This window comes from Ictalurus punctatus, chromosome 8 (genome assembly GCF_001660625.3).
Source record: "Ictalurus punctatus breed USDA103 chromosome 8, Coco_2.0, whole genome shotgun sequence".
In the NCBI taxonomy this organism is placed as follows: Eukaryota; Metazoa; Chordata; class Actinopteri; order Siluriformes; family Ictaluridae; genus Ictalurus; species Ictalurus punctatus.
In genome coordinates this window covers 16,250,359-16,269,177 of record NC_030423.2, presented here as the reverse complement: position 1 = coordinate 16,269,177, position 18,819 = coordinate 16,250,359, and the positions used below count along the sequence as shown (strand labels likewise).

The following is an 18,819-nucleotide window of genomic DNA, read 5'->3' as shown; positions in this document are numbered from 1 at the left end:
GTAAACTTTTGAACTGGTTCATTTGTGTAAATTCAGCTATTATTGGGTCTAAACATCAGTTATATAAACTAGCTTATTCAGGACAGTGTTAAAATAAAAAAAAATAAAAGAGCCATTTTTTACAATACCTCTTTTTACATTTAAAATTTTTTTTCTCAATTATTAACATTTTGCAGATTCTGCAATGTGAATGTAAACTTATGACCTCATCTTTAACTTGCAGGAATATACATTTAATTGACCCTTCACAGTCGGTCTTATTCCAGTCAGTCCTGCTGCAGCAGATAATACTATATGTCGTAGATTATAACTTGTTTAATCTAAGAGATTAGGCTTTATGTTCGGTAATATAACCATTTGAAACGTTTGAAATCCATAGAGAGGGTCACGCTGCTCCCGTTACTCATCTTTGGAGCTGCTGATGTGGAGCCGCGCACAAACGCCGGCGCAGTCGATCAGCACGGTTTTAGGCTTGGCGTCTGGCCGAGGTGGCCGAGGCTTTGAGATCGAATGCGAATGATTCGTTACATCCCACTTTCGAACACTATTTAAAAACAAAACAACTTTGAGACCAAGACTTTGAAGATTGCACTGTCAGGAGAAAGGATATTAGATGTTTCTTGTGACTGATGCGAGCTCTGGGCTGTGTAACGTCTGAAAACCTCTGAGTTTATTTCTGCGAGGCCGTGATGGGAAAGCGGTTAACACGCTGAGTTAGTCACTAGTACTGGACCCTTGAACCAATTTTTTCACCCTTGAAGCGTGTATGCTGTTTCGCTTTCAGTCGTACGTTGATTCAGGCGTTGAATGAGTAAGTGTGACTGTCTTCAAGCTGTGGTAAACAGAATAGTTCAACTTGACCAGAAAGGTGCTAGGTTTTTTTTTTTTTGTTTGTTTTTTTTGTTGTTGTTGTTGTTTTTTTTTCCAAAAGCCCCCAAGTCCCCCCCCTTTCCTTTGCACAACGACCAACAACAGTCACACCTTTGCAGAGTTTGTGCATGTGTATGTGTGTATACACTAACTTAACGCATTGCCAGAACCACTCGCACCAAGTATTATCTGTTCTTTGTGACCGAATACGTTCAGTCGGATTTCTCACCCTTTAAACCCTTCTACACTCGTCATGTTTTGCCGATGCAGCTACTGGCTCAGATACTATTCCTATACTCCGGGTTGATGTATTACTGCATTAAAGTGTATTACGCTGTTGGCTGTGTGTGTTCATTTTGTGCATCAGGGGAGAGACTGAAAGATGGAAGTGTGTAAAACGACTGATTTCAGACTGCAGTGAGTCACGCTGTTTGTGTCGAAACAAACTGCTTACTGACTCATATTCTGTTCTCTATTCAGGCGTTCTTGTCATAATGGCTAAAAATTATGTGCCGTGTGTGTGTGTGTGTGTGGGGGGTGAGCTGTTGAGTTCTGAGGAAGTGGTATAATGTAGGAATTTGTGTGCAATGTAATTTGGGTTAAGAGAGTTCGAATCCAAACGCAGCACTGTAGTAAGTGTGTTCTGCTTTATTCTATTGGCTTGACCCGTCTTTTGTTAATGATTCAGTTCTCTGCATTATTTATCAGCACTCTGATCAGATCCTCACTGATATTTGCTTTTTAGTGAGTTTTTAGCCCCCCCCCCGTTTTAAAATGAGTGATTGCACTGATTCGACACCCAGGATACCTTGGCTGATAGCAGCAAAACAATATGGTGGACTGGATATCGGAGGTTTGGGGGTTGGCATGTTCTCGCTGTGCTTTAGGGGTTTCCTCCGGGTACACCAGTTTCCCCCTGCAGTCCAAAGACATGCGTTTGTAGACTGATTGGCATTTCTAGATCGTCTGTAGTGTGTGATTGTGCCCTGTGATGGGTTGGCACCCTGTCCTGGGTGTCCTCTGTCTTGTGCCCCGAGATAGGCTCCAGGCTCCTTGTGTCCCTGTGTAGGATAAGCGGTACAGAAAATGGATGGATGGGTGGATTTTCTTCTGTGACGAATGGAAGAGACTGGAATAGAGTTTATGAAAGATTTCTTTTGTTTAATTGTAAATGTTTACATAGATGTAGAAAAGCACCAAGCAGTATAGGGTGGTGCAATCAGCTGAGCGTCCCATCCGCACTGCCGCTGCGTTCACGCCATGTCGGAGTTACCGTAATTACTAGATGACAAGCCGGGCATTCAGCTCGGAGCTGTTCACGTCCTCGAACTCGGAGTTATACGTTTCTCTACGCCGAAATGAAACCGTTGTACGGCTTATTCTGCCAGCATTTTGAGTGTTTCCACATGATGTTGCAGCAGTCAGGTGGTACAAGTAGTTCTAGTTGTAATTATAAGTTTTACGAGGACGGGAACGTGTTTTACAAGTCGGAATGTCGTCATTACGATAATAAGGACATGGCGTGAACGCAGCTTGAGCTCCCTGATCTGCAGTCTATCTACAGCAAGCCGCACTGGACCAAGACCAGGAAGATAGTGAAGGACCTCAGTCATCCGGAACAATAGACTCTTCTCTCTGGTGAGGTCAGGGAAACACTTCCTCTCCCTGATGGACAACATCGAGAGCACGAAGTGGAGCTTCTTCCACAGGCCGTTCGGGCCCTGAACCAGGAAAACACACAGGACTAGCCCTTAGACCTGGATTTGTCTGAACAACACCCACACCCCCCACATTCCTATTAATATACACTTATTACCTTATGTCTGTAAATATTTAGTATACATGTTAGTGATTTTCACTGCAACTACCTCAGCCTGAGGTTGCACAGCATTGCATCACACATAAAACTGCATATACTGTATCTGCACTTTATTCCAAATATACTCCATACTGTGCTATCTGTCTTTTTTACACAGTGGCACAAGGCACAGTGGGTAGCGTTGATTCCTGACACCTACAGGGTCCCGGGTTCAATCCGGAGCTTGGGTTCGAGTCCGTGTGTATATGTTCTTCTCCTGTCCATGTGGGTTTCCTCCAGAAACCTGACCGTAGGTGGACTGGCTGCTCTAAATTGTCCCGGTGTTTGAGTACTCTGTGTGAGTGTGTTCCTGGGATATCCACTGTGACCCTGACCAGGATAAAGCACCTACTGGAGATGAATGAACAGATTAAAACTTGGTATTGAACGCAATATGGATAATTCCAGCTAAGCATGTGGGAGGGTGTTGGTTCGGTGCGGTGCAGCTGTTGGGTGTACAGGAGGTTTGAAGTGCGTGTTGTAACCGCGTTGTCACGCAGGCTCACTTTTCACAGTGCAGAACTGCTGATCTGCTTCCTGCCTTTCGTGTCATCCTTTCTGTTACACAGGTGATTTGGCAGAAGAGGATGTCCGTTCCCACAGGAAGTGTGAAACTCGCGCGAGACGCTCTCGCCGCATAATCAGCGTGTGTTCACGCCAGCCGCACATCGCACAGCGCTTCAGCAGCAGTCTCTCGCATGTCCAACATTGTCACAAACTCTGAGCTTTTTATTTATTACGAGGCTTATTGTTTTCCTGGATAAAAGCTGACGCTCTTAAACTTTACAACACGGCTCGTTTCTTCGAACGTTCACGGGAATGGATTCCACGTACAAATACAAACGACATCAGTTTCCTTATTCATCAGTGATCCGTAGCACAAACATCTGGTTGGAGTGTGTGCGTAAAGTTCAGCGGAATATCTGAATAGCCGATCACATCGATATCAATTTTCCACTAAAATGAGAAATTCAGGCAAGGAAGTGTTCTTCATGACGTGTGTGAAAACGTTTCCCCATTACATTTCTTGTGTGTTACAAATGTGTGCCATGAGGATGTTGTTCTGATTATGAATTAGTCCGACATCAGTAATGTAACGTGCGTTTCTGGCTGTTGTTTCAGGATACGAAAAGACGGAGGACGCATCAGAGAAGACGTCTCTAGCTGACCAGGAGGACGCCCGGCTGATCTTCATTAACCAGCCTCAGTTTACAAAGTTCTGCTGTAACCGTGTCAGGTAAGACGGAGCCGAGAGATTTCCTTCCCCTGGTTCACGGTAACGAATGTTCCCCACTTCATCATGTCAGGCTTTGCGTCTTCTCTAATAACGAATGCAGCAAAAAAAGTAGCCGTTTAGAACAATACTACATCTTCCCGAGAGGAAGAGCACAGGATGTGTACGGATTGTGATTATCATCATTTAGGATTGACCTGAGGCTGGAGTTTTCTGTCTCACTGCCCCAAACACTCGGCTTGTTTAGTTCAGTAAAGGGTTAAACGCGGTCTGTTTTTGTCCACACTAACACACTGCACTGCAGTAGAGGGAGAGAGAGTGAGGGGTGGGGGGCATTTATAGAGATACAGGCAGAGAAAAACAAAGTGACAGAGAGACAGTAAGATGCAGAGAGACGCACAGAGTCGGACAGAGAGAGAGTCACACAGACTCCGATGGAGAGACATGCGGACACAGAGACAGCGAGACTCAAATAGAGAGACAAGGACAGAGAGAGACACAGACTCTGACAGAGAGACGAACAGAGTCAGACAGAGAGAGATGCACAGAGTCGGACAGAGAGGGAGTCACACAGACTGATGGAGAGACATGCGGACACACACAGACGGCGAGACTCAAATAGAGAGACACGCACAAAGACACAGACTCTGATAGAGAGACACTGACACAGAGAGACACAGACTCTGATAGAGAGACACTGACACAGAGAGACACAGACTCTGATAGAGAGACACTGACACAGACTCTGATAGAGAGACACTGACACAGAGAGACACAGACTCTGATAGAGAGACACTGACACAGAGAGACACAGACTCTGATAGAGAGACACTGACACAGAGAGACACAGACTCTGATAGAGAGACACTGACACAGAGAGACACAGACTCTGATAGAGAGACACTGACACAGAGAGACACAGACTCTGATAGAGAGACACTGACACAGAGAGACACAGACTCTGATAGAGAGACACTGACACAGAGAGACACAGACTCTGATAGAGAGACACTGACACAGAGAGACACAGACTCTGATAGAGAGACACTGACACAGAGAGACACAGACTCTGATAGAGAGACATGCGGACACACAGAGACAGTGAGACTTAGAGAGACACTGACACAGAGAGACACTGACACAGAGAGACACAGACTCTGATAGAGAGACACTGACACAGAGAGACACGGAGTCGGATCAAGACAGACACAGAGAAACACACCGAGCAACACTCGGACAGAGAGACGCACACACTCGGACAGAGAGACTCGGACAGACAAAGAGAGACAGTAAGTCGGTGAGATATAAGCATAGTGTTGTTGACAGAAATGACTTTTACCCTGGGAGCAGAGAAGGACGACATGTATTAAAAGCACACACACACACACAGAGTGAGAAAAGTATCATTTTAGCAAAGTGTGTGACGGTGTGCGTTGGCCCGAGAACGTCGGGTGAGTGTGCGACTTGGAACCGAATTAGAAAGTGAGAGATATTTGTTAGTTTTAGTTTGTCTCTTTTAAACACTGAACTACTTAAGCGGGAATGAGCTCATAATTTGCGTCTGACAAGGAAAGTTATAAAACATGCTAGTGTACGCGCACGCATACACACACACACACACACACACACACACACACACACGGTGCTGTGTAGGTGAGTTTTTATTTTCACTTCCTGTTTTTGCTGCCCTGAGGCATCATCCTCATGAACGCTATCGCCCTGTGTGCTGATTACAGCTTCACATGCAGAGAACATCAGAGTTTTAAAACACTTCATTTAGTATTATCTCCGATGGACTTTTACCATCACACTCCCAGTCCGTCATGTGTAGGGGTTTGAAATGTTCACGTAATGATCGCCTAGTCTAAAAATATCATGGATTTACAGTATCACAGGGGAGATTTAAAGTAAAAATTTATTACGGAATGTTTTTATAAAACGTTTGTGTGTGTGTGTGTGTGTGTGTCCAGGCATATGCCTGTAAATCAGAAAAGGGAGTGCCTGTAAAAATTCCATGTATGCTTAATTCCACTAAAGTGCTTAACTTTTATTATACAACCCCAATTCCGAAAAAGCTGGGACAGTATGGAAAATGCTAATAAAAACAAAGAGGAGTGATTTGTAAATGTATTTTGACTTGTATATAAACAAAAAACATATAAAGCCAGGGTATTTGATGCTATACCTAATCAACTGCATAGTTTTTTTTGAAGATAAACCTTTATTTTGAAATTGATCTGTGCAGCAGGTTCCAAAAAATTTGGACAGGGGCAATTTAGGACTAATAGCGATGTGAAATAAGAAGGTGATGTGAAACAGGTGAGACAATCGCCTAATCATAGTCGAAAACGTAGCTCTGGTCATAACCCAGATTCTCCCTTGTGTGTTCAGTGAGTCAAGCTGCACATTCAGGTAAGCCGTGCAACTAGTGAACGAATCATTTAACCGAACAGACTCGAATGATTCAAGTCAATGACTCCGAACGTTCCACTCTTTATTCAGCACATTTCTCCAGGTTCGTTTCACTTGGTATACTAGCGTACTAAATAGTATGAGAAAGTAGTGCATCACCTGCTGTTACCTCATACAGTAGATTATTTTCTCTTATGATCAATGTGCACTGCATGATTTTAGCCCCAGTCACGACATTTGGGTCAACAGCTCCCTGAACTGGAAGTAGAGACTTTGGGGTACAAATTTTGGAGTACTTTGCAGTGGAAATTACTCACTCACTCGGTCAGTATATCAGTTCATAATCTATTATTTGTGGTTTGGTTAGTCTCGTACGACCTGGAGCATCGCTGTCGTCATCATCATCCTCATCATCATCCTCCTCCTCCTCAGCTGGATACTCGAGCTGTCGATCCAAATCTCACTAGCCAGTGAGAGTATATCGCTGTTAAGCCCACCCACACCAAAGATTTGTGCCAGAATGGTGAACGTAAACTTTTGAAGACCATGTTAAATTTTCGCCACCGAGTTCACTGTTTTCAGGTTCAGAGTGGTTTTTATTTTCTTCTTCTTCTTCTTTCTCGCTGTATATTTTTGTTAGTTTCTTGAAAAGTTACGTTCAATACTTCTGGCACAAATTTCCTTCCGTTAAAATCGAGCTGTAGTATCTGCGCACCTCCAAGGAAGATTAACAAGTTCGATACGTGTACTAAAGTGGCCAGTAGATACAGCACATACAGTACGGTGTTTAAAAACCACAGCAGCACTGCTGTGCCCGATGCACTCCGTACCTGTACCTATCTAATACACTGCCAACTCCGTGTGCACTTAACACGTTAAAAGGGGATTAGATGCAGATGCACTGTTGTTTTAGGGTTTTTTCCCCTCTCCCTCCTTTCTTTCTCTCTTCTTTACTGTAAATAACGTCTGGACGGGCATCTTCTATCAGGCCAAGTTAGCGTTTGCGTTCCTGCTGCGTGAGGCGCCTGGAAGCTCCGTTTTCGTTCGTGTCAATTATTCATCTGTTTGTTTGTTTATTTATTTTACACCACACACACATACACACACGGGTTTGCGTCTGAATTGCCCTCTGTCGTGTTTATGCTGCAAGTAAAAAGTTCGTTAACGATGATCTCTAGCTTACCTCATGCCTTAAATTTTTTACATTTTTTAAATTTTTTTATTTGTATTTTTTTTTCCTTTTTGCTGTATTCATTTTGCAGATGCAGGACGCACACTTCTCATCACCTCTCAGAGATCAGTTTTCTACATTTGAAATCGTAGTAATGAAAGCATTGAATTGAGTGTGTGAAGCTAAACACAAAGCAGTTGTAGATTTATACAGACACAGTAAGTTTATACTATGTGTTTTCCAGTGTTATTGGCTCAGTAAATAAGTGTGTGTGTGTGTGTGTGTGTGTGTGTGTGTGTGTGTGTGTTTAAGAGCTGCTGCAATAACATTATGATTTTCATAATCTTTGCATAGTGGTTAGCATAGTGACTCACACCTCCGGGGCTAGGGGTTCAATTCCCGCCTCTGCCCGGTGGGCATGGAGTTTGCATGTTCTCCCAGTGCTTTGTGGGTTTCCTCCATGTACTCTGGTTTCCTCCCCTAGTCCCTGCGATATGACCTGCAATGGGTTTTTCACCCTGTCCAGGGTGTCCCTCGCCTTGTGCCCCAAATCCCCTGGGATAGGCTCCAGGCTCCCTGTGATCCTGTGACACGTAATACTAGCCATTACAAGAAGACATAACAAATGGTTGTATGTTGCTCTGTACAAGGAGGAAGAGTTTCAGTGGCTCAACTGCAAGCAGAAGGCGCTCTGTCACTGTTTTAATCATTTTCAGCTCTGTGAGCGTTGGAGTTTTGTGGACATAACTCAATGTAGAATTTTTTAGAAGCCTTTATTTGTACATTACAGCACAGTGAAATTCCTTTTCCAGCATATCCCATTGTTACTAACCTGGGGTCAGCCATACTCAAGGGCCCAACAGTGGCAGCTTGGCTGTGCTGGGGCTTCAACCCCCAACCTTCTGATCAGTGACCCAGCGCCTTAACCATTAAGCCACCAATGTGTTACAGAAACTTTAGTAAATCATGGTTGGATCTTCCAGCAGGACAATGATCCAAAACATACATCAAAATCAACACAAAAATGGTTTACTGATCACAACATCAAGGCACTGCCATGGCCATCCCAGTCCCCTGACTTCAAACCCATAGAAAACCTGTGGGGTGAACTGAAGAGGAGAGTTCACCAGCGTGGACCTCGAAATTGGAATGATCTGGAGAGATTCTGCATGGAGGAATGGTCTCAGATCCCTTGCCATGTATTCTCCAACCTCATCAGGCATTATAGGAGCTGTTATGGGAAATGTAGTTAGTTTTGGCCTTATTGAAAAAAATTAAGCCTTTTATACTTTTATTGAAAGGTTGATAAACCTTTTTAACCATGAAGGTGCGAGGCAAACGTGCTAACTACTAAACCAATTCATATTCTCTGATTGTATTTATACATTTATACTTCTGGGGGGAGATTGGAAACGATGCCCAGGTTCTGTATGGATCACAGTTTGCCTGAGACTGCACCAAGGTTTATGCACGAGTGCGTGTGCGCGCGCATGTGCGAGAAGGAGTGTGAAAGTGTGTGTGTGTGTGTGTGTGTAGTGTTCAGATGGCAGCTTGTCAGGCTGGATCTTGTTGGAATGTTAATGCATGCTGGAGGGGCACTCGGGGTCCTAAGCGAATTGACCAGGCCAAATGCTGCCTTCAGCGTCAGAGTGCTGAGCACAGCACTTCACACTACCAAGGACGTGTGTGGAGTAACATGACGATCATCACACACATGAAACACACACTCACAAAACACACGACTGTGCACTTGCATAATAGGTGGTATCTAAAGAAACTTGCAAACACTGCAAAACAGAACTTACACACGCCACGAAGGTTACTCCTCGACCTTTTTTTCTACGTGCACCTGAGAAGCGAATGTGTGTAAGCACCAACAGGCCACAGCTTTCTCTCCATTAAATAATGCAGCACTTGTAACCAATCCCCCCCGTGGCCGAAAACTGACCAGCAGTTAAGCTAGTTAAGTCATACCACTCTGTGACAACACTCGCGCTCTGTACGAGTCCTCTCATGTTTTACATGCAAGTGTGAAAACACACTAAAACTGCTGACACTACAGACACTGAACCAGCAGTTTTACTGAACGATATAAAAAGCTGCAATTCTAGCAGTGATGGAAATCCCAGAATAAATCATCATGGGTTAAAAATGGGGGGGGGACAATATTTGTTGCACACCTATATTTAACAAAGATTTTTTTTTTTTTTTTTTTTTTTTAAGAAACCTGTGTTTTATTTGCAATTGTTTGATATTCATGAGAGCGGAATTTATTTATGTATGTATGTATGTATTTATTTATTTTTTAACGAAAAGTTTAATTATAGACAAATTTTCACAGCCGCCTTTGCTCATATTTACCAAGGGTGCCAATATTAGTGGAGGGGACTGTATAGTGTTAAAAAGATTTCACACAAAAAATAAAAATAATAAACATTTTAAAAGACTATATATTTTTTAAGATTAAGTAAAAACATATTAACATCCTATCAGCTGCTTCCCATCATTTTATAATGATTAGAAATAGATATCATGTTCTATCAGAAAAGCATATAATGACATCATTTATCACAATATCAATATTATATCATCATCTCGCCCTAATGGGTGTGACCTGTGAACGTTTTATGTTTCAGCAACAGATGATTTCCTCTCAACACATTCGACTGGGTTTCATAGCTTGCATCTGTTCACTCTGGGCGTGAACCCTCCCGGTACACAGGCTGTTTCTCTTCAGCGTCACTGGCGTGAGGACAAAACTGATCTAGAATCTGTGCTTAGTTTGGCCAGGCGTGGAGCAGGAAATGACAAACACTGCATTAGTTCTTGTAGTTTTTTTTTTGGTGAATGCACAAGCAGGCACCATGTGGAATTTTGTAGGTGTCTAGAGACTCGTTTCAAGCAAAGGAAAAAGGATTTGTTGTACACGAGAGACAGAACGATGGATGAAAACGCAGAGAGCGAGTGCGCGGAGGAACGGAGCATCTCGGCACTAGCTCTGAGAGCTCCGTGTTCACGGTAGTTCAGGGCCGTGCCTGTTCTAGTAAATGCTGGGGAACAGCCAGAAAAAGGAGAAAGATCAGAGTAAGCCGAGCTCTTGCCAAAACTTTCCATCTCACATCGTGTTGCTAATTGGCTACCGCTCACTATTGTCTGATAGTGATCTCTGAAAGCCGAATCCATGAAGCACAGACAATAAGAGGGGTGCTATCGCTTTTCACTCACTCCCGGATATCTCTCTAGTGTGGTGAGTGTGAGAGACACGAAAAATATGTCTGTTGCATTACATCATGCTGCTTTGGCCTTTTTTTAAAAAATATCTAATTAAAGCCTTCATAATGCATGAAATCATGAAGTTGAGTTCATGTTCACATCAAAGATCAAAATGGGGTGACTGTGACTGAAGAGGGACAGTTAAAGATTGGAAATATATAAGCTATAGCCTCAGATGCTTGTTCTTGGCTGACGGAAGTGAACCCCAGTATGGTCTTCTTGTGGCGTGACACCTCAAGGTTTGATGTGTTGTGCATTCTGAGATGCTTTTCTGCTCACCACGGTTGTAAAGAGTGGTTATTTGGTGGGCAGTTAAGGCTCTGGGTTACTGATCGGAAGGTCGGGGGGTCAAGCCCCAGCACTGCCAAGCTGCCACTGTTGGGCCCTTGAGCAAGGCCCTTAGCCCTCTCTGCTCCAGGGGCGCTGTATCATGGCTGACCCTGCACTCTGACCCCAGCTTCCTGACAGGCTGGGGTATGCGAAGAAAACAATTTCACTGTACTCTACTGTATATGTGACCAATAAAGACTCATTATCATTATAATTTTCATCGAGGGCAAGACTCAAAATCACAGCCTTGAGTTCATATAGAGGAATTGGTTCTAACCGTGGCTCGATCGCACGATTCCATACTTCACTTTTGTGCGCTCTGGTTTTGCTAAATGGTGCACACTAGTTTCATCCATTTGCTGTTCAAAAGCTGCTGCGAGCCTGCTGGATCTTTCAATCAGATCTGCTGTAGTGTTTCACACAGCCTGTACTTGATCACTCTGTGGGTATTCATGATCGCAACATTTGCACATCCTCCTTAGCTAAATTTCCACCAAGTCAGTATTAAAGGGATAGTTCACACCAAAATGAGAATTCTGTCATCAGTTACTCACCCTCATGTCGTTCCAAATCCGGAGACTTTTGTTCATCGTCAGAACACGCATGAAGACATTTTTAACGAAACCTGGTCCAGTCCAGTAACCAAAACTTTCAAGCATCAAAAAGTTTATAAAGGCATCGTAAATGTAATGCATGTGACTCCAGTGGTTTAAGCGGAATATTATGAAGCGATACGAACGCTTTGTGTGTGTGTGTGTGTGTGTGTGTGTGTGTGTGTGTGTGTGTGTGTGTGCAAAAAACCCTAAAATTATCCACAAAATATCTTCACTTCCGCATCGATCTCCGACGCGCGTTCACGGGAGAACCACGACGCACGAGTGTTGTGTTGATGTGAGCGCGGACAAAACAATGCAAGTCCTCCTCTATGTCGAAATCTGCACACGTCTTTCTTAGAAAGATCGTTCTATGTGACTCAGTTTGCGTACAGCGTCCCTCTACCTCCGCTGTAAACAGCGCAGCGCTTCCGGGTCCCGTCGTATCACGAGAGCAGACGTAGAATCTTGAGTTAAATAAACCTTCTAACTGCTGTAGTGTATCTAGGCTAAAAACTGCAAACCATTTAAAGCTGCTTAAACTTATGTCATACTTATGTAAAGGCTGATACTCAAAGTTTTCATACCTTACATCCTACACTCTTGGGGGGGGGGGGGGGGGGGGTATAGTACTAAACTATTCCATTCCTTGGAATCTTTTTCATGTAGTTTAGCCTACTATGCATCTTTTGCTTTTAATGTGAATATACACCCACCAGCTACAGTATTAGGAACACTTGTCCTCCTTCATGTAGTTCTGCAGTAATGTGGCAGCAGAGCAGTGCATTAAATCTTGCAGATACAGGTCAGAAGTTCAGTTCATGTACACATCAAACATCAGAATGGGTCAAATGTGAACGTGACCGAACCTTCAGTGTTACCGGTGTTGTACCTTTTTAAATTATTTTTTGAAGGCTTTGAAGGGACACTACATGCACCTTCTCAGGTAACAGATGCACACTAAAGGTACAAAAGATGTTCCCATGACGCCATGAGCAAAGTGACGAGGACTGGTACAGTGTGAGTTCTGCAGGCTCCACCCCTATACTGTTGAAAAAGTTGGAGTTGGCACTAAGGACAGAATTAGGAGGGCACGGGAACCAAAACTAGGTTATTTAATAGAAACTGATCAGGTGTCTGGAAAAAGGTTGACTTATTTATTCCTTACTTGAACAAATAACCTGGAAGATATGTAGAACATGACTGGAAAACAAAACCAACAAAGGATTAAGCTATGGCCTTGGAAAAAGTTTATAAAGATGCTGAGAAGACCCGTTTAGAAAACTGACTCCTGGTGTGGCGGTTTGGATCCGCCTTCTGTCGGTCATTTTATAGACACAGTGTGATTCCCCTAACATCCTGGATGCAGAACTTCATGAACAAGGGAGGGAATGGGGGAGTGAGCTCAAGGTGTAAAAGACAATCTTTCAGATGTTCAAACCAGCTAACCATCTTGGGGGGCTTAGGAGAAGAGTAATTTTATCCTTAATGCACCTTTTAATGTGGAGGACCCATGTTAAGTGATAAATCAACAACACCTAAAATTCACCTTTTTGAGTATAATTGATTTAAAAAAAAAATCACTTATAGTCAGTATCGATGGCAACACATCAGAGCACCAGTGGGGCTGATGGTGAATATATAAGATGATAAAGATGGGTGGGTGGCAGTGAGCTGTTGTGTAAACAGGCTTGTGAGGGGGTACAGGGTTTATATATATCACCCCACAATGCACTGCCTGCTGCCCACTCCCTAATGTGGGCATAAATCACACAAGAGCCTGATGGAGTCTTTGCCAAGCTCCTACAACCATAACTCACTCTGTTCCCTGTTCTCTCTCGCTTCTCTCTCTCGCTTCTCTCTCTCTCTCTCTCTCGCTTGTCTCTTATTTGCCGCGGGTCCAAACGTGATCAGGCACTGAGTTATTTACTCCACATGCCCAGTTTGTGTTTCCTTTCCTCTCGGTTGATTCTGCATATATTTCCAGCACAAGCAGAGTTGGTTGTTGTTGTTGTTGTTGTTGTTGTTGTTGTTGTTGTTGTTGTTGTTGTTGTTGCTCAGATTGGGTATGATTATTAGTGGGGATTGGATGAGTTTTTCTATATGACAATATACTATTAATATCATAATAAATTTCATTAACAACTCTTTTCTGAGAGCATCATGGGTATTGTCAGGGTATTTGACACTGACTCCACTAATGCAGCTAACGGTGACCAAATGTGAATGGTCATTAATGAACACTGTGCACATCGAGTGGTGATAATTGGTGGCTACCAGCTTCTATTTATTGTTAGTTGCGTTATGTGTAAGTGGGACTTTCCTTTAAGTAACAATATTTTGTTTTACCCAGTTCCCACCCACTAGCTAACTCGGCCACGTCCCTCTTCGAGACACATGAAGCCAATCTCTGCATCTTTTAGAACTGCTGCTCATGCTGTGTCAGAGGGCAACACAACACTGTCTGCTCTCTTCCACATACATGAGCTCACATACATGTCCCTCAGATTGACAGGAGAGAGAATAACAACATCCCTCCCACCTCCCACAGAGAGTATTTTGCAATTTTGCGTCTCTCCTGGATGTGGTGTTGTCAGTATTCAAACTCACGATTTTCCCACCATAGGGTGAAATTATATATTAGAGTGCATCCAGGAGGCCAACGCTATTATATTTTTGCAAACCTAAACATGTTGGCACATATATTGGGTATCATAAAAATGTTTTTATTGTAAATATTATACATGGTATATTATTTTGGTCATTTAGTCTACCACTGTGTTAGGGTTCAGTAGAGAAGCAGGATTTTGCTATTGCTAATTTTGATTATAGTGTCTACTGCTGTAATCTGACTCACCGGTTACTCTGTTTCCTTCTCCAGCACGGCGAAGTACAACGTGCTCACTTTCCTCCCACGGTTCCTCTACTCACAATTCAGAAGAGCAGCCAACTCCTTCTTCCTGTTCATCGCCCTGCTGCAGGTAAAACACCAGACCCGAGTGCCACTGATAAACATCTATCTTAGGCTCAACTTGCTCTGGAAAGAGGCCTCAGATCCACTCTATAATTCTGGCTTAGCTGAACTTTGGAGGAACCCAGCAGACTTCCTGTTGGTCATTTTTTCCACCGATTAAATTGGACACATTTGACAAAAGAAAAAAAACCCAAACCTAACATTAAGTGGTGTTGAGCTACCATGAGCTGTCAGAACAGCTTCAGTGCTCCTTGGAATCGATTCTGTAAGTCTCTGAAACTGTACTGTATGGATGATCTACCCAGAGATATTCCTTCAGCAGGGGTGGTGGTGGTGATGGTGGATAGCACGAACACTTCGTTCCAAAATCTCCCATAAGTGTTCAGTTGGGTTGAGATTTGGTGAGATCTGAAGGCCATAGAATATGCTTTAAAATATGACGACCTCATTTTCATTCTCATTAAAGCAATCACGTGAGCCCTGGAACAGACCACTCCTATCAGGATAGAACTGTTTCCTCATAAAATAAAGATGATCAGTCAGAACAATGTTGTATTGCTTTGCAGGGATTCGTTCCTGTAAGTGGACAAGTTAACCCAAGCTATACCAACAAAATAAATAAATGCCCCCTACAGCATAACTGCCACCAGTTTTCCTTTAATTTGTCCCTTATCTTTATGCACTGACCATCCACTTTAATAGGAACACCTATACACCTGCTCATTTATGCAGTTAGCCAATTGTTTAATCATGTGGCAGCAGCACAATGCATAAAATCATGCAGATATGGGTCAAGAGCTTCAGTTAATGTTCACATCAAACATCAGAATGATGGGGGATAAATGTGATCACAAGTGGTAGGTGTCTGTGTTCTCCAGCTGTCAGTGCAGCGACGCTGAGCTGTTGACGAGAGAAAGAGCACGATGAGCACACGGACAGTGTTATTGTAGGGCAGCTAAACCCAGTTACCTGAAATTTCAGATGAAGGTGCACAGGGAACCTGCCTTTTGAACAGTTTTCGTGCCGTCACTAACGTAAGAGTCGAGAATGCAGAGTAAGATTCTGTTTCCTGTCTTTTATTGTCATTAGACATCAGTGCTGTCAGTCGTTCTCGTCATCCTTCAGGGCGCATTAGGCTTGCGTATTTCCACCCACTTTATTACTTTATATTATGCAGAAAAGAGTTTATAATATATTACAGAGACTGTGTTATGATAGCCATCATGGTTGTGGTTGTTTAAATGAGATCTCACGTGGATAAAGAGCAGTTAGATTTAACGAATCCATTTATTGGTTTCATAGATCAGAAGTTCCGACTGCAACGTTTCATATACATTACTGCTGCAGGGTTCATACAAGGTGCTTGAAGTGCTTAAAGTGATGAATTGGGCTTTTTTTGAAATTTAAGCACTGGAAAACCTTGAAAATAGCCACAATGCTTAAAAAAAAAAAAAAAAAAAAAAAAAAAAAGTGCTTAAATGACAACAAATCAAAAAATACGAAATCGCTAAAAAGTTGTCTTTTCGATGGAACATGAATACGATGTTTACATCCTTTCACTATAAAATATGACACCCCGCTGCAACATATGTGAAACATACATATGCAAAATACAGTATGTGAGCACAGAGATTAGGAGAGAAGTAAACGGATGTAAACAGCTGACACTAGGCAGACTTTCCACTGAAAGTTGTTGGAACAGTGCTCCTGTCACTCACCTGGAGAATACCTATGTCATGGTGAAGACGAAGCAATGTCTGGGAAATGTAAATTCAGTCCAGCATGGCTGGAAAAGGTGCCATATAAAATTTGATTGTATTTTATTATTATGATTTTTTTTTTTTTTTTTTTTTTTTTTTTTTTAAATAAAGATTGTTTGAATGACCTCTCTTGTAGGGAGCACGGTGACTTAGTGGTTATCGTGTTTGCCTCACACCTGCAGGGTTGGCGGTTTGCTTCCCAACTCCGCAGTGTGTTTGCAGAGCTTACCCGTTCTCCCCCTGTTTTGGGGATTTCCTCTTTGTACTCCAGTTTCCTCACCAAGTCCAAAGACATGAGTTGTAGGTTGATTGGCATTTCCAAATTGTCCGTAGTGTATGAATGGGGGTGTGTGTGTGTGTGATTTGTGATTGTGCCCTCGTGTCCCGAGTCCCCTGCAATAGGCTCCAGGTCCTGTGACCAATGTGTAGGATAAGCGGTACAGAAAATGGAAGGATGGATGGATGGACGGACATCTCTTGTATAGTCCTTGAAAACAAAAACAAAATGGTGCTTGAAAAGTCCTTAAAAGTCCTGGAATTTCTTTATGAAGAATCTGTATGAACTCTGCTGCTGTCAGTCCCTAATGCTCTCTGGTCGTGGTTGTAAATGATGTTAATATGTTCAGCAGTGAGAATGATATGCCGAGTTCTTGAAGGTTAAGCAATATGATTTAAAAATAAAAACATTTAAAAATATATAATTGCCTTATACTAATAGACATGTTAACAATATACAACAAGGGTGGACAAATCATAAATTGATTAGCTAGCCAACCAGGCAAGTAAAAACTCCAGTGTGCTGCCTAGTCCTGTGTTTTGGTTGCCTGGAAACTGACAACAGAAAAGTAGTATACACTTTAGTATACAGTATATGGCCAAATGTTTGTGGACATCTGACCGTTACACCAGTATATGGGTCTAACTTAAACTGTTGCCACAAAGTCGGAAGCACACTGTTGTATAGGGATGTCTGTGTATGCTGTAGCATTACCGTTTCCCTTCACTGGAACTAAGCGGCCCAAACTTGTTCCAGTATGACAGTGCACCTGAGCACAAAGCTAGCTCCATAGTTTGCCAAGGGTGGAGTGGAAGAACTCGAGTGTCCTGCAAAGAGCCTTGATCTAAACCCCATTGAACACCTTCAGGATGAACTGAAATGCTGCATGCGAGCCAGGCCTCCTCACCCAACATCAGTGCCTGACCTCACTAATGCTCTTGTAGCTGAATGAGCTCAAATCCCCACAAATTTCTAGTGGAAAGCCTTCCCTGAAGAGTGGAGGTGATTATAACAGTGAAAGGGGGAACTAAACCTGGAATGTAAACAAACCTTTGGTCATATAGTGTATACACAGTCGGCTCCATAAGTGTTTGGACAGTGGCTCAATTTTCAGAATTTTGCCACTGTACACCACCACAATGGACTTCAAATGAAGCAATCAAGACATGATTGAAGTGTAGAGTTTCAGCTTTAATTCAAGGGGTTTATCCATGATATTGTATTAACCGTTTAGGAATTACAGCCATTGTTTTGCAGAATCCCTCCATTTTCACAGGCTCAAAAGTAATTGGACAAACCAACATAATAATAATAATAATAATAATAATAATAATAATAATAATTAAAAATAAAAACCCACTGATCAATGCTACCCTACTGAACCTACTTGTCTGATGTAAACTATAAAAATTAATGTCCTGGATTCGGCCTAATTCGTCCACCCCTGCATATTATACATAACATCTGTATATTCAGATTCGCCAATAAAACAGTAGTGCTGCGTTTATAGATGCAGTAGTTCATATTTTTTATTGCTTACTTGTACATATAACCTGGAAGATCTGTAGAACCTGATTTAAAAAACCCCAAAAACAAACAAACAAAAAAAAAAACACCCATTAAGCCGTGCTCTAAGGAAAAGTGTATTAACTCGCTGAGAAACCCTGTTTGAAAACCTGATTTCTGGTCTGGAATGCTTGTTTGTGTTTGGATGCGCCTCCTGTCAGTCATTTTATAGAAAGTCTGCAGGCCACAGTAGATCCTTGGGGCGGAGCTTCATAAATATGAGCGGGAATCATTCAAATATTGAACACCCCTACAGTTGCAATCAAAATTCTTCAACCACCACTGCAAATCAGGTTTATTTTGAAAATGTACAGACTTTCAGCTGTTTGTAATGAACAAATCAAACAAAAGCAATTGAAATAGTTCAACACAACGAATGCTTCAAGTGGTTTCCCCAAATTCAACTGAAAATGCAACTTATAATGACTTTCTCCAGTTTCAAATTATTCAACCCTCTGAACAGAGGGTTAGAAAATGGGTGTCTCAAGCACACCTGATGCA

The 18,819-nt window shown here is 42.5% G+C and overlaps 1 protein-coding gene across 2 annotated transcripts in view; it reads left to right on the top strand.

Annotated features, from left to right (window-relative positions):
* atp8a1 (ATPase phospholipid transporting 8A1) overlaps positions 1 to 18,819 on the top strand; it is a 157,081-nt gene that overhangs the window by 17,645 nt on the left and 120,617 nt on the right. For both annotated transcript variants that reach the window (XM_053682041.1, XM_053682040.1), the window contains exons 2-3: positions 3,851 to 3,965; positions 14,623 to 14,722. In XM_053682041.1, coding sequence (XP_053538016.1) covers positions 3,851 to 3,965; positions 14,623 to 14,722 — 215 coding nt within the window. The remainder of the gene's footprint in view (positions 1 to 3,850; positions 3,966 to 14,622; positions 14,723 to 18,819) is intronic.